At 40.3% G+C, this 13,967-nt stretch overlaps 1 protein-coding gene across 1 annotated transcript in view; it reads right to left on the bottom strand.

The window, feature by feature from the left end:
* Nucleotides 1-717: 717 nt before the first annotated feature.
* LOC118557174 (calmodulin-lysine N-methyltransferase-like) overlaps nt 718-13,967 on the bottom strand; it is a 36,529-nt gene continuing 23,279 nt past the window's right edge. The window contains exon 4 of the mRNA XM_036126565.1: nt 718-3,553. Coding sequence (XP_035982458.1) covers nt 3,462-3,553 — 92 coding nt within the window. The 3' untranslated portion in view covers nt 718-3,461. The remainder of the gene's footprint in view (nt 3,554-13,967) is intronic.

Raw genomic sequence — 13,967 nt, 5'->3', positions numbered from 1 at the left:
GCTGAGTGTAGGCTGGCTATCGAGCAGATGGCCTCAACAACTGACCAGCTAATATCAGCTTTTTCTGCTTCTTATTCTAGAAAGGGGAGAACAGAAAAAATATAGAATTGCCAGTGCAATAAGCATTAAAACATACTCCTATACAAAGTGGGCATTTAATCTCTGCATAATTTCGGTTATTTCTGTGTCTAAATGAATGTAACAACTATTTATCCTATTTGGGATTCATGGAAGAACAGGAAAGATTGTTTTCTATGTTACATAAAATCAAATGGACCATTATCATTTTTGGAAATGTTTTGAGTAAATACCGTGACATGGTGCCATGGTATTTTTACTCTTGGTTATCACACCTTAAGAATCACAAGCAACATATACAGGCATAACAAGGTCCTGTAGGACAGGATCTCACAAACACCACAACATGTCTTTAAAGGGGAAGTTCATCTGGCGTTATACCATCCAGCTGCTGTCAGAATGGGACTTTGTCTGGTGAACTAAGTGTAAGCTATCATTTATGAGTCCCGAATACAAAGGACAGTTCTTTAAGCGTGGCATTCTGTAGAAACTATAACTGAGACAAGTCATTTGAAGTAAGAAACATGTTCTTTATTTTGGTGTCCTGTTAAATTGATGGAGTTGGCTAATAAATGGTGGAAAAATACTTACACAGACCAACAGTTTATGAAATCTTTATTCCATTCCACAAAAACACAATTATTATTTTAATGCTTTTTTACATGATAGAAAACCTTACAATATTCTACATTTCCTGTCGTATTATTCTCATGAACCCACATCATGTATATTCTCCTGTCATGAGCTAAATCTACTGTTACATTCGTACCAATGTGTCTTTAAAGATCTCAGTTAACAATGTTATTACTCATATGCATTTTACATTAATTACCCTCTTTAATTATCCGTTTGTCACTTAAAGCTTGTCTGGTTTAATATCCCCTTGTCCTAACACATGTGATCTGTCATCTCGAGTGTAGCAATCATTTTCATTTTATGATCACTTTCACCCAAACAAATAAAGAAAATATCACATTAGCTGTTCTTATTCCAAAACAGCAATAAAAAAAGAATATGAAAACTGAACAGGGAATATGTATTTGGGGATATTTCTCAGAGTTTCCACCTGTCATTTAGAAATAGACGAGGGGGGTTTTCAGACTCAGACAAGGGATCTGTGGCACGACTGGCATCAGAATAATGTTTAGGAATGTAGTTTGAATGTGAAGCAACTATTTATTTGCAATTATGACATAACATTCGGTTGCTATTTCAATTTTTTCTAATCAAATCATATTTGGAATTAGAAAGATTCAGAAGTACTGAACATTTAATGCCCACAGTTAAGGATGGCCTTGGTTCAAGCTTATGCTGAAGTAACAGTTCAAGCGTCTAAAATGTGTTTTTCTCCAAGTAACCTTCCAGTAAACACCCTCCCCATAGTTAAGCCTTAAGCTAAAAAAAAAAAACAAGATGCGTACACCCTGATTAGTGGTTGCAAAAAAAATAAGATATAAAGAGCCTGAGATGGGTGTTAACAAACAGCCTGTCTAATTCCTGAGACAGAAAGTTATTCTGACTTCTAATTACAAGAATTTTTCTTGCTGTGGCCAGCACCGCTTAATAAAAAGACAAGCGGAGAGGGACTGAACGTGAGCGAGTGTGTGTGCGCTTCTCAGCCGAGGGGCCTTGTGCTGCGGGCACTCTCAGCGAACAATCAAAACAGCTCAATTTAGGCTTTATCTGCAGCTCAAGCATACACATGCACACACACTATCTCTCTCACTTACACACACACACACTCCAAACGGAGCTGAGACAAAAGGACGGTGGAGAGAGGAAGGCAGGGGGAATGCAGGGGAAGAAGGGGACATTAGTGGCGTGCTACGATGATGATGCCAGCAGTTTGGAAGGTCAGGTAAAGTTGGAATTTGATGCATACAGCACTTGATCAATATCTTACCCTTTTTCCCCCCTTTCTTCCCTTCTTTTCCTTTCTTCGTCTCTTCCAGGAATACTAAGGGCCTGCCTGTATTGACTAATGGCGACCAAAAGCAGATTCATAACAACGGGTCAATCAATTAAAAGCACACATAAGAGCATGCATCAAATCCAATATGTAGTGAGTGACAATGTGCAGTCAACTGGTAGCCCTTTCTGCAGAACTGGTTCCAATAACGTACAATAAATTAAAGAGGAACTCGACAAAGACACAAACACGTGCAATTCTGCAAAGCCCTCATCGGCAGCGGACAAGTTAAAATAAAACACTCAGAACTCCTTACAGAAGATTAGGTGTGACATTCCTGCAGCTTGCACATATATTGTCCATTTCCCAGGAAGGAAAGGTTACAGTTGTTCAGAGAGACGATTCAAGTGTGCTTGAGGCTGCAAAACTGCAGCCACTGCTCCCATCCTAAGGCCAAAAGTGGTACTGCAAGTGAGAGAAGAAACACTCCAGCATTTTACGTCTACAAAATCCAACAGAAATATTTTTTTTAATTAGATAACAGGCATCAAAGACAATTAAAGAGGTGCGAGAGGAGAGAAACAATGATGCACTTTCATGCTCATAATAACACCTGTTTTCATTCCAATTTACATCCAGAGCCTTGCAAAGGTGTCCATGTCCCTCCGCTTTCCATCACATTTTGCCATTTTACACTATACATCCCTCAGAGCTACTCATCCCCAGTGGGAAGCATGATAGTGACAGCATCAGGCTGTGGGGATGCTTTTCTTCAGCAGGGACACGTAAGCTGGTTAGAGGTGATGGGAAGATGGATGGAGCCAAGTTCAAGCATACATAAAAAAAAAGCATGGATGGGAATTAAAAATCGCTGCACAATACTTGAGACGAGGAAGGGAGTTCACCTTTTGCCAGAACAAAGACTCTAAGCATGCAGCCAGAGCTACAATTGAATGATTTACATCAAAGCAGATTCATGTGATAGAACAACCCAGACCTTCGTCCAATGGAGAGTCCATGGGAAAAAAATTGCTCTTCTTGGACACTCTACATCCAGTAGAACTGAGAGTGAACTGTTTGGCAAAGAAGAATGGCCAAAAACTGTAGAGATACAACAGAGGACCTGTTGCTGTAATTGCAATGAAACATTTTACAATGTACTGACCCAGGGGGTTGAATACATGTGCATGGTCTACTGGTCCCATTTTTATTTAGCAAAATTTGTAAAAAAACATGACTTATTTCCAAATGCTCCATAAATATGCATTAGTTTGTGTTGGTATAACAAGCTAAATTGTAAAAATTACACTGAGGTTTTTTGGTAGTAACTCGACAACATGTGAAAAGGTTAAAGGCGTATGCAGGCTTCTGCATGGCACAGTAGCATTTTAAGCACCAAAACCCTGAAATGAAACAGACTCAGACTTCTGACTCAAAAGCTTCACTGTAAACACTTTGGACATCTCGGACTCCTTCAGACATTAATGTATGAGCACAAATTCAAGTAAGGGCAAGCTGTTGCTCCCAATCCAACCATGTTGATGATCGGGTTGTCTGCATCTGCAGCTGAAGCCAAAAGAAAAAAAAAAAAAAAAAAAAGCTAAATTCAGAAGGCGTACAAACCCAAACAGGCGTTCACAGCAAAGGAGCTAAAAAAAATAAGAAACAGACAGAAAAGCATAGGGGAAGTGAGAGCATCCACCCAGACAGATACATACAATGCCTGAAAATCATGTCAATAAACAGAGCTGATTCACAGTTTGGGGCTAACAATAGTGTCCGTGTGTGTGTGTGTGTGTGTGTGTGTGTGTGTGTGTGTGTGTGTGTGTGTGTGTGTGTGTGTGTGTGTGTGTGTGTGTGTGTGTGTGTGTGTGTGTGTGTCCGTGTGTGTGTGTCCGTGTGTGTGTGTTCCTCAGGGTGCTGTCAGAGTTGCTCCTGGAGGCTCCCAGTTTGTTCCTGAATGATTGTCCTGAGCAGGAAGTGATGTCACAGGTTCGTCCTGGTTCCCTCAGACATGGGAAGTGGCTCAGAGTGGGAAGGTGGAGTGGCTGGCTGCCTGCCTGCTCGTCTGGTAAACTTTTATGTCAACCCCACAGTGAAGCAGGTGATCTAGACTTTTACAGAATACAGGCCACAGACTTACAGCAAACCTACAGCGACATAGATGGGATGGATGAAGATCAATAAAAGACTTAACTTTGAGCCGCTATAAAGCAAATGATGTTTTGGATTGAAATGATTTATTAATAGCGCTGAGAGCTTTTACCAGACGCCTAAATTCAACGCCATACTTGTGTTTCTGACAACCGCATCATCTGAAACTGTTATAAAGCATCGAGCAGCACAGACTGGCGAGCAAAAATGATTTACACATGTGCAGCACCCACTCTGCCTTTGCCCTCTTGTATCTCTGCATGCGTCTATGCTCATGTGGTTGAGTTCAGTTCACCCTCCTCTTCTCCCCAAACGACGGCGCCGTGGCTAACAAGCACTCCTGCTCAATTTGACGGCCCAACAAGGGCTTAATGAAAAGTCCCATGACAATGGAGAGGAGAGGGGAGTACAGCAGAGCGCTGCAGCCTGTTAAACAATGGCTTGTCAGACTGATCTTCCACTTCTTCTCTCGTTGTCACGAGGATAAACAACAACATATACACCGGCCCGTGCGGATAAAATGCGGACTTTTCCATAGAAACAGCAAATGATTATTTGACCGCTACCAGGTTGGAAATCACGTTGAAGTTGTCCAAAACGAAGAGGCAAACTTCATGTTTAGCAGGCAGTCTATGGACACACACAGGCAGTGTAACTGGCTGCATGAGCAGGGTTTAATGACAGCCCCCTAACAATAGGGAGCAGAGCAGCCCAGCTATCTGCCTGTCAAACAATGAAGGGGGTACTGCTGAAGAGCTTGTCAACAGCAATACATGTAAACACCCGCACAGACACACTGGAAAAATCATCACAAAAATAAAAACCCGAGCCGCGTGCACACGTACATGCCAACAGGCGCGCACGCACGCACGCACACACCCTACACAGGGTAATTCAGAGCGCTGCCATTTATGTGAAGAGCGCTCGGTTTTTTTCCCCCCCCGACTCTGAGTGGAAGTGAATTTGCTTTTTCTGTCGAGTGCAAGTCAGGTTGGATTAAACAACACTTGGCCAGTAGTGATGGCTTATCACTGCGCATCTGTGTGTGTGTGTGTGTGTGTGTGTGTGTGTGTGTGTGTGTGTGTGTGTGTGTGTGTGTGTGTGTGTGTGTGTGTGTGTGTGCACTTGTGAGTTGGTGTGCGTCGGGACGGTGATGATGCCCGCGGGCGCCCGGATTGGATGCAGGCAGATCTACAGACAGTCCTCCACCCCTGTCAGGACCCATCTCTCTCTCTCTTTGCCTTCTCTCAATGTGTCCTTTCACTGTTTTCTTGCTCGTCATCTTTCATGTTGTTTTCATCTCTGCTGTGTTGCTCACTCCGCTCATCCCCTCCCATTCGTTCTGCAGGACTGCTCCTACGTATTGTCTACACTTTGTTCCTGGATTTTATCAGTCAGCAGAGAAACGAGTAACAAAAATAATGAAACTGCTGTGGTTTCCACTCCAAACGTGTGGCCTTTGACCAGCAAACCCAGAGCATCAAGTTCCTTCTCTGCTGTACATTTCTGCCAACTTTGAAGCTTCATAAGCTGCGTTCCCGTTGACCATTAAATTGTGCAAATTGTAATTACGGAAATCAAGTTCACTTGATCGAAATGAAAGAAAAACTCATGGTCTTTTTCGCTAGGATGAGGTGGTTTTTCGGCCGTATCGAAATTGGTGCATTTCGCCAAACTGCGATGGAAACATTGCTGATCATGAACGCTAGTGGCGTGGCTGAAGTGTTTGCATCCATTTTAATTGCATTTCTTATTTAATGTGAACACTACAATTGCAAAATTGTGTTTATTCGACATTAGCAGAATATTGAAAAAGTTTCGAAAATTCTACAAGGCACCAGTTGATGTTTTGTGTTACCTTTTCCTTTCTTAATACATTGGGACGATGGGGATTTGTAAACTCTAAGGTCTTGTTTTCATTTGGTTGAGGCAAGAAAGCAAATACTTATTGTGTCTAAAGGCAACGATTTACCAAAAGGTAGGATATTATAAACTGAACCTGACTGGACCGCGGTAAAATTTGGATTAAACTGGATCTGAATTTGCAGAGCTGAGGTAGGTAAAATTTTCCGATAAGATAGTCTCATCATACATAGTGTAACAAGTCCTGTATCAAAATAGGCTGATAGCTTCTTCCTCTCTGAGTGGCCTATCACTCCAAAAGGCATCAATAAAAAGGCAAATTAAATGCCTGTTGACCCTGGGACAAAGACCTTCATTTGTGTGGTTTGACCGAACTAAAATTAAAGTATTTGGCCATAATGGCCATTGTTACTTCGGAAGAAGCGGAGGAAACTTACCAGCCTGAGAAAACTTCATCCAAATTGTGAGGTACGGGGGTGGCAGCATCATGGGGTGTGCTCGTTTTGCTGCAGGAGGGACTGGTGTTCTAGTTTTAACTGTATTTATAATGTTGGAATAAATCATTTGAGGCAAGACACAACAAAGCAAAGAAATAATAAGCACTGTCCCCTTGTGGCTTTAGTAACGACTAATATGTCTGGACCAAATGAGTGTTGGGGTCTAAAGAGAGTAAATGAAGTAAAAAGGTCGCAGATCACAACAGATCTACAACTTTTCATGACTTCATAGATGAGATGGATGGATTTAAACTGAAATCTCATTTTCACATTAAACTAATTTGGAAACATTACAATATACGAGCTGAAAGGGGTCTAGGTAAGGTCTTGCAGCACACATTTCAGAGTCTTGTCCTAGAGAAGAATTAATAGAGTCGTGGTACTCCAATCACTATCCAGCTTAAAGTGTATTTTGGTCTTTTTGTGAGACAAACAAAGGGGTTAGTCACCGTTTCCAACAGCCAACTCTTCACTCATTTTGTTTTCTTTCCCCCACTTCAGCACCGTTGTTGTTCAGGGAATCCACCTAAAAAGCTGCCGAGCTGGACACTCTGTGAGTAACGCCTATCTGTGTGTGTTCAACTGGACGGAGTAAAGGGAGCTGCAAAAACCAGGGGTCGTAAAAGAGAGCGAAAGGAAGGACTAAGGAGCCACCGCAGGGTAGATGAGAGTAAGAATAATGGTGTGTGAATTGCAGTTCGATGGATAGTCAAGCAAAAAGCGTAGAACGGGGCATTTGGCTGGTGGTTTTATACAAATGCTAATGGCTTTAAGACCCTACTGCCAAAAGTGTTGGATGAAATCACACGTTTGTAGTAACGCACAAGGACAAGTAACTTACAGCGCTACCTAACGTACTTTGGTTGTTTACATGCAAGGAACGTTGTTGTTAGAAGAATTTTCTTATCAAATAAATCTGATGCTGAACAAATACACTGGTCCCAGTAAATCCAAACGTTACTAAAACACCAAGAAGAAAGAAACGTAAAGCAACTCGTGCTAATTTTGTTTCAACATGTGGAAGCTACACAGTGTACAGAAGAAAGTAGAAATGGTTGCATGTTTTCCTTTTTGCTGAGTAATAAAATGTAAGAAATATGAACTGAAAGTTGGAATTTGAAATTTCAGAAATGTGTTTTCTATGTGACCTGTATCTGATCTTTTTATGACAGTCTGAACAACACAGACCAGATTTTTTCAAATGCGACCCAGGCTACTTGGATATGTGGTCCTGAACCGATACGTATCTGATCTTTTCAAATGTGACCTGTGTCTGTACGGCCGGGTCACATTTATCCGACCTGTACGTCACCGATACTCGACAAACGTCACTATTCTGCATCCTGCTATGCAGAAGCGGGAAGAAAGACGAACCCATAGCGGACTACAATGAGAAGAGCAGTCAATGTAGAGAAAGCTCCGGTTAGAAAATAAATTAATGATCGCAAAATGCGCGGCAGCATTATAATCCATGTTTACTTCCGCAAACACTGAGGACGCTTGCTACGTGTGACGTCATCGCGTCCTCGAGTGTGCATGTGGGACACTTTGGTTAAACGCATTCAGTTCACACAGGAGATCACATACAAGTCGCACATATTTGGAAATGTGAACGACCACGCGCAAAAATACGATTTCACAAAAAAATCGGAATTGAGCATCAAGGCCTGCAGTGTGAACGTAGCCTTAGTCACCTTCGTCTGCAGAACTTCCATTGCTGTTGGAATTCCATGGATATATATATATATATATATATATATATATATATATATATATATATATATATATATATATATATATATATATATATATAGTTTGAGTGCATTGTTGTAGCAATCATGAAACAATTTCTTTTATGATTCTCCCTTCAGATTAAATATCAAAGTTCCCTTCTGTTATATCTCATCATACTGTTTAACTGTCTGAACCCACTTAAGCACGACTACTACGTTATCTGGATGAAAATTAAACAGATGAGAATACAAATGTGCATTAATGCATTAACTGTACGTATTTGTGATTTTTGGGCCTGCAAGTGCTATGATTTGAAGGTTCATCACAGCGCTGGTCGTGTTTATGAGTTTCATTTTGGTGTAACGTGTGTATATGTGTGTGTTTGTCTCTGTCCCATTGAGTCTAATGGTCCCTGGAGGCAGGCCAGCGTCCATCAGCAGACAGCAGGCATTAGTGCTCTGCCCGAGTATCGATGGACCACCGGTGCTTGACAGCAGGCCCCTCCCTGCAGTCTCGGGACAAGATGGGTATATGAATGGCGGTGCGTGTGTGCGTGTGCATGTGTAATAGACACAAAACGTTTTGATCCAGCTACATATACAGAGAGAGAGAGAGAGAAAGAGATGTCTATGTGTGTTTTAGAGACTGATATGTTTGCGTATGAACCCTGACCTCAGGCTATGTGCCACAGCTCTCTCTGCGCGTCTATATGTGTGTGTGTCAGAATGAGGGGTCGCCCGGCTGTCATCGATCTCACACACACCAGGCCAGCACTTAACACTTGGACTGTAGCGACTAATACACTCACACCATCTATTACGTCCCCACTGGAGGCACAGCGTGTGTGTGTGTGTGTGTGTGTGTGTGTGTGTGTGTGTGTGTGTGTGTGTGTGTGTGTGTGTGTGTGTGTACATGGCCTACTGCCAAACGCATGCTGCTGCTGTTCAATGGCAGCACAATAGATTACACGTATAACAGTGTAATGATATATCTCTATCAGACATTCCCGTCTTCTGTCCTCTCCTCTGTGCGTCTCTGCCAGCCCAAAAGTATGCTCTGCTGTGCTTGTACGAAGCGCACATTAAATCAGAAATCACTGAATTATTTTTTGCTTAATTCGACACATATTTGCTCAAGTTAAATAGAGAACATCCCGGCTCCAGTGAAGAGATGTTTTTTTTTATCCTCTTGACTTTCACTATGAATTACCACACTTCTGACAGATTAGGGCTTCCACATTGTTTAGGAAAATTATTGTGAAATGTTTTTCCTCTTTGGGAATTTAACACAGCTGGATACAACAGGGGACATTCAGTGATTAAGTTATGGACCCAAAGGTGTATATCTAATTGTCAGACATCCATTCCCCATAGTGCTCTATAAAAGTTTCCTTCAATATCTAAAGAGCTGTTTATAAATTCACTAAGGGTTAGCGCTCATTAAAAGAAACGTCTTTCTAACCATAATGCAGTATATGAATGCTTTACTACAGAACAAAAGAGCAGCAGTTGTAGCCATGTAGACATCTTCAGATGGTCAGGCGTTGGTGTGTTGTGATAAAATATGATGGAGCTCTGCGTAAATCTGATAATGAGGAGAGATGCAAAAGCAAAGCACAAAAATAAAACAAAAAAAATCTGTTGCCGCACCTAAATGAAATAAAACAACAGAAGAGCTAGTCTTTAGACAAATGTGATTAAGTAATGCTTTTGTGCTGACATGGTGTTTGATGTAGGCTTAGAGTAATTAATCATAGCGTGTTTTGTTGTCCAGCGATAAACAAGGAAGCTCTTGTTCGATAACTTTTTTTTTTTTGGTTTACTCTTTATTACACATCTATCATTTATTTTATTTTATTTTTGACAAATAAAACACTGAAAAGTCTATTCTTTGTAGAAATAATCACCCGCAAATTGTCTTTTTTTCCTCTTAGCCAAAATAGGTCGAACTTTGTGTGAACATTGATTTTAAATGGGCCTAGTCATTGATTCTGACCATGAAAATCAAACCACAAAATATATACATATTATAAGATATTCATATTCAAATAAAACAATATGTGCCAAGCGTTCATCCTGATAGTGTTTACTTAGTCCTTTTTGAGCCTGGAGATCAATTGACTCAACCCAATTCAACCCAAATGTCCAAGACAAGGTGACGAGGTGCTTCTTATACATAGAAAATAGAGGCAAGGCAGGTTTATTTGTAAAGCACATTTCAGTAACCAAACAATTCAAAGTACTGTAAATAACCAAAACATTAAAGAGGAAAGCACATTGCTGTGGAATAGTAGCAGCAGGTCAAAATATAAGATAAGTTGGTCTACAAACTAAAACATTAACATTTAAAGGCAACTCTAAACAAATAGGTTTTTAACCTTGATTTAAAAAGAACTCAGGGTTTCAGCACTTTTAAAGTCTTCTGTAAGTTTGTTCCAGGTAAGTGGAGCATAAATGCTGCTTCTCCATACCTGGTTCCGGGTATGCAGAGTGGACTTGTGCCAGAAGACCTTAGTGGTCTGGAGGGTTGATACACTGATAACAAGTCTGTGATGTATTTAGGTGCTAAGCCATTCAGGGTGACGAATGGCTTATGCCATGACGACCAGCAGAAGGATTTTAAAGTCTATCCTCTGAGATACAGGAAGCCAGTGTAAGGACTTTAGAACTGGGGTGATGTGCTCTACTTTCTTAGTCTTAGTGAGGACGCGGGCAGCAGCGTTCTGGATCAGCTGCAGCTGTCTGATCCACTTTTTAGGAAGACCTGTGAAAACACCGTTGCAGTAATCAATTCTACTAAATATAAATGCATGGATTAGTTTTCCAGGTCCTGCTGAAACATCAATCCTTTAATCCTGGAAATGTTCTTCAGGTGATAGAAAGCCGACTTTGTAAATGTGTCTAGATGTTTTTGAAGGTTCAGGTCTGAGTCCATCACTGCAACCAGATTTTGGGCCTGATCAGTGGTTACTAGACGAAGCAGCTGAAGCTGTACGCTAACTTTGGATCATTCTTCTGTTGGTCCAAAAAGTATTACTTCCATTTTGTTTTTATTCAACTAAAGAAAATGTTGACACATCCATGCATTGATTTCTTCTAAGCATTTACTCTATTGTATCATTTATGCTTAAATGGGTTCATAGTCACCCGGTGACATGGTGATGTAAAGCTGTGTGTCGTCTGCGTAGTTATGGTAGCTGATGTTGTTATTTTTATGATCTGAGCTAGAGGAAGCATGTATTGTAGATACTGAATTGATTTCATCAACAAATAAAGCACTACTCACATTCAGATCAGAAAGGCAGTTTATTTTTCCCAATCCCACCTCTTCAGCGGACTCCATAATTTCCTACATTGGTTCTAGTATCTCAGAAGCTCAACAGACTCTCCAAAGAGCAACTCTTCCAGGCCATCATCCAGAGACTCAAAGAAGGCCCGGCCACTCATGGAGGACAACACCAACACTGAGGCACTGAAAAAGGGGCCGGTAAGTAGGGCTGCTTGATATTAGGAAAACATGATTATTACAAGATTTTTTTGTTGAAGACTACAATGTCAATATTGTTTTCAATTAACCCACATTTTACGTACTCTTCTCTTTCTTTTCCATTATTACAATGCCACCATCTTGTCTTAGCATTAGGATCTTCAGGATCTTAAAAGGCCTTTCAATCAGTCAAATATATTATTAGCAATTAGTAATGATGCCACCTGAAGTACTATACCCGGCCCATTATTGCACCTAAGCAGATTTTATGTGATCGCAATATTGCAAACACTGATCTATCCCTGTGAGTCGACATATTGTTTAGTTCTACATTTAAAACGTTCCACTAAAACAACCAATGCCAGACCATCTCCATGGATTAGGCTTCAGAGCCCAAACAGTGTGTTGAGGTAAATCCAGCTACGACGAGTTGATACTGTGAAACCTCACACTCCAGCCTCTATCGAGGTGATATCAAGGTTCAAACCTTGGTTGTAGGGAGTAGTTAAACTACTGATTGGGTGATTTGCTGCTTGTGTGACTGTGGAAGAACCTTCTTATTCACCAACAAGCTCAAAGGTTTAACCATCAGTTTTTACAGGGGTTAGGTTTTCTTTCCTCAAACTCTAGCAAAGCAGTTAGCTAACTGTAGCTAAAAAGACCTTATATATCAATGGTAATTATTTGCTAGGCTAGAAAGCCTCTCATCACACGTGCCCAGAGGCTACAGTCCAAATGAAATGTTCATTTTAGCTATGTGTGAGTGTGTGTGCCTTTCCTACTTTCCCTTTTTTATGTTTATCTTCATGACCTTGTCCTGTTTTCCCCATGGAGGTAAAGGACAAGGGTTGTAAAGAGGAGAAGTGGCAAAGAGAGAAGATAAGGGTTGATGGCCATGGCTGCTGGGTTTTTTTTTTTTTTTCTCCGTTTCTCTGTTTTCTGGAGAGGGGCATTGAAGAATACCAGAAAATAGAGAGCAAAAGAGACATACAGGGAGAGACAGAATCCTCTGGGCCATATACCAAGTAGTCTCTTAAGTGATCTGATTGCTGTGCCTGAGAACATCAGTCACCAAATGCAGAATGGTTACTAATAATACACCCATTTAGCCTGACCCTACAAACATACAGACGCATGGGCAAAAAAGTAACTCACACATGGAGGCAACAACAGGGTAAATCCATATGTTTTACCATTTACCATTTATTCCCTGTCTCATATTTCCAAATGCTAAAAAAATGAATGGAACAGAACACAAATAAAAGCATAAACAGAGATCCAGACAGTCCCTCCTGGGTCTGCTCATGTAATTTAGCAAACATGAAAAGTAAATGACACTTATTTCCAATTGATCAGCAAAGCGCTGCAGTGTACACAGTATGCAAGTTGCAGGATGAGAATGGGCTTTGAATGGCAACTATTGATCATCTTTGGGCCTATGGCCCACTTAGGGCACACCATGGCTTTTCCCTCACACAGAGGATCCCTCACATAGACACACACAGAGTCAGGGATGGGTAAATGAGAGAAAAACAGGATGGGTCAAACTGAAAGTTAAATACAGGAGTTAAAGGACAAAACCTAATTTAAAAAGAAATGTGATTAAAAAAACAAAACATTTAATTTTTTAAAACAATTATTTTAGCATGCGAGCTCTTTGTTCTTTGTTTTGCAGAAATTTAGAAATACTAGAATTGATTTATTTTTTATACAAATATTTTGCTCTAACATTTTAGACTAAATTTTAAGGCAATGAAAATTTATTTGTATAGCACGTTTTAGTACAGAGACAAAGCAAAGTGCTTTACATGATTAAAATATAGGAGAATAAAACAGAGTAAAAGCAAGCAGAAATAAAATGCAGGAACAAAATAGAACATGGGAGAATAGAAATTAAAAGCAAACAAGTAAAAACAGTTGGACTACAAAGTGAACTAATGATGTTTCAGCAATACAGTTTAATTAGAACAGTTGAAGGCAATCCTAAACAAAAGGATTAAACCACAACTTCAGGAGTTAGCTTTAATTTATAGTTCCAATGAGATGTTTATATACATTCATGTTGGTCATGCCTATAATTTAAGACTTTTCTAGGCACATTTGAGCTAATGTTTTTTTTTTCAGGTTTTTTTTCAAGTTGTAATTGAATTTAGATTTTCTTCAATACATGATAGGAAAGAATTATACGTACAGGCACAGATATATAGATAAACCCCTAAAAATTAGGACAACTGACCTCTAGCGAA

The sequence above is a fragment of the Fundulus heteroclitus genome, chromosome 22 (genome assembly GCF_011125445.2).
Source record: "Fundulus heteroclitus isolate FHET01 chromosome 22, MU-UCD_Fhet_4.1, whole genome shotgun sequence".
Lineage (NCBI taxonomy): Eukaryota > Metazoa > Chordata > Actinopteri > Cyprinodontiformes > Fundulidae > Fundulus > Fundulus heteroclitus.
Note: the sequence above shows the minus strand (reverse complement) of the source record. Positions and strands in the feature narration are given on the sequence as shown.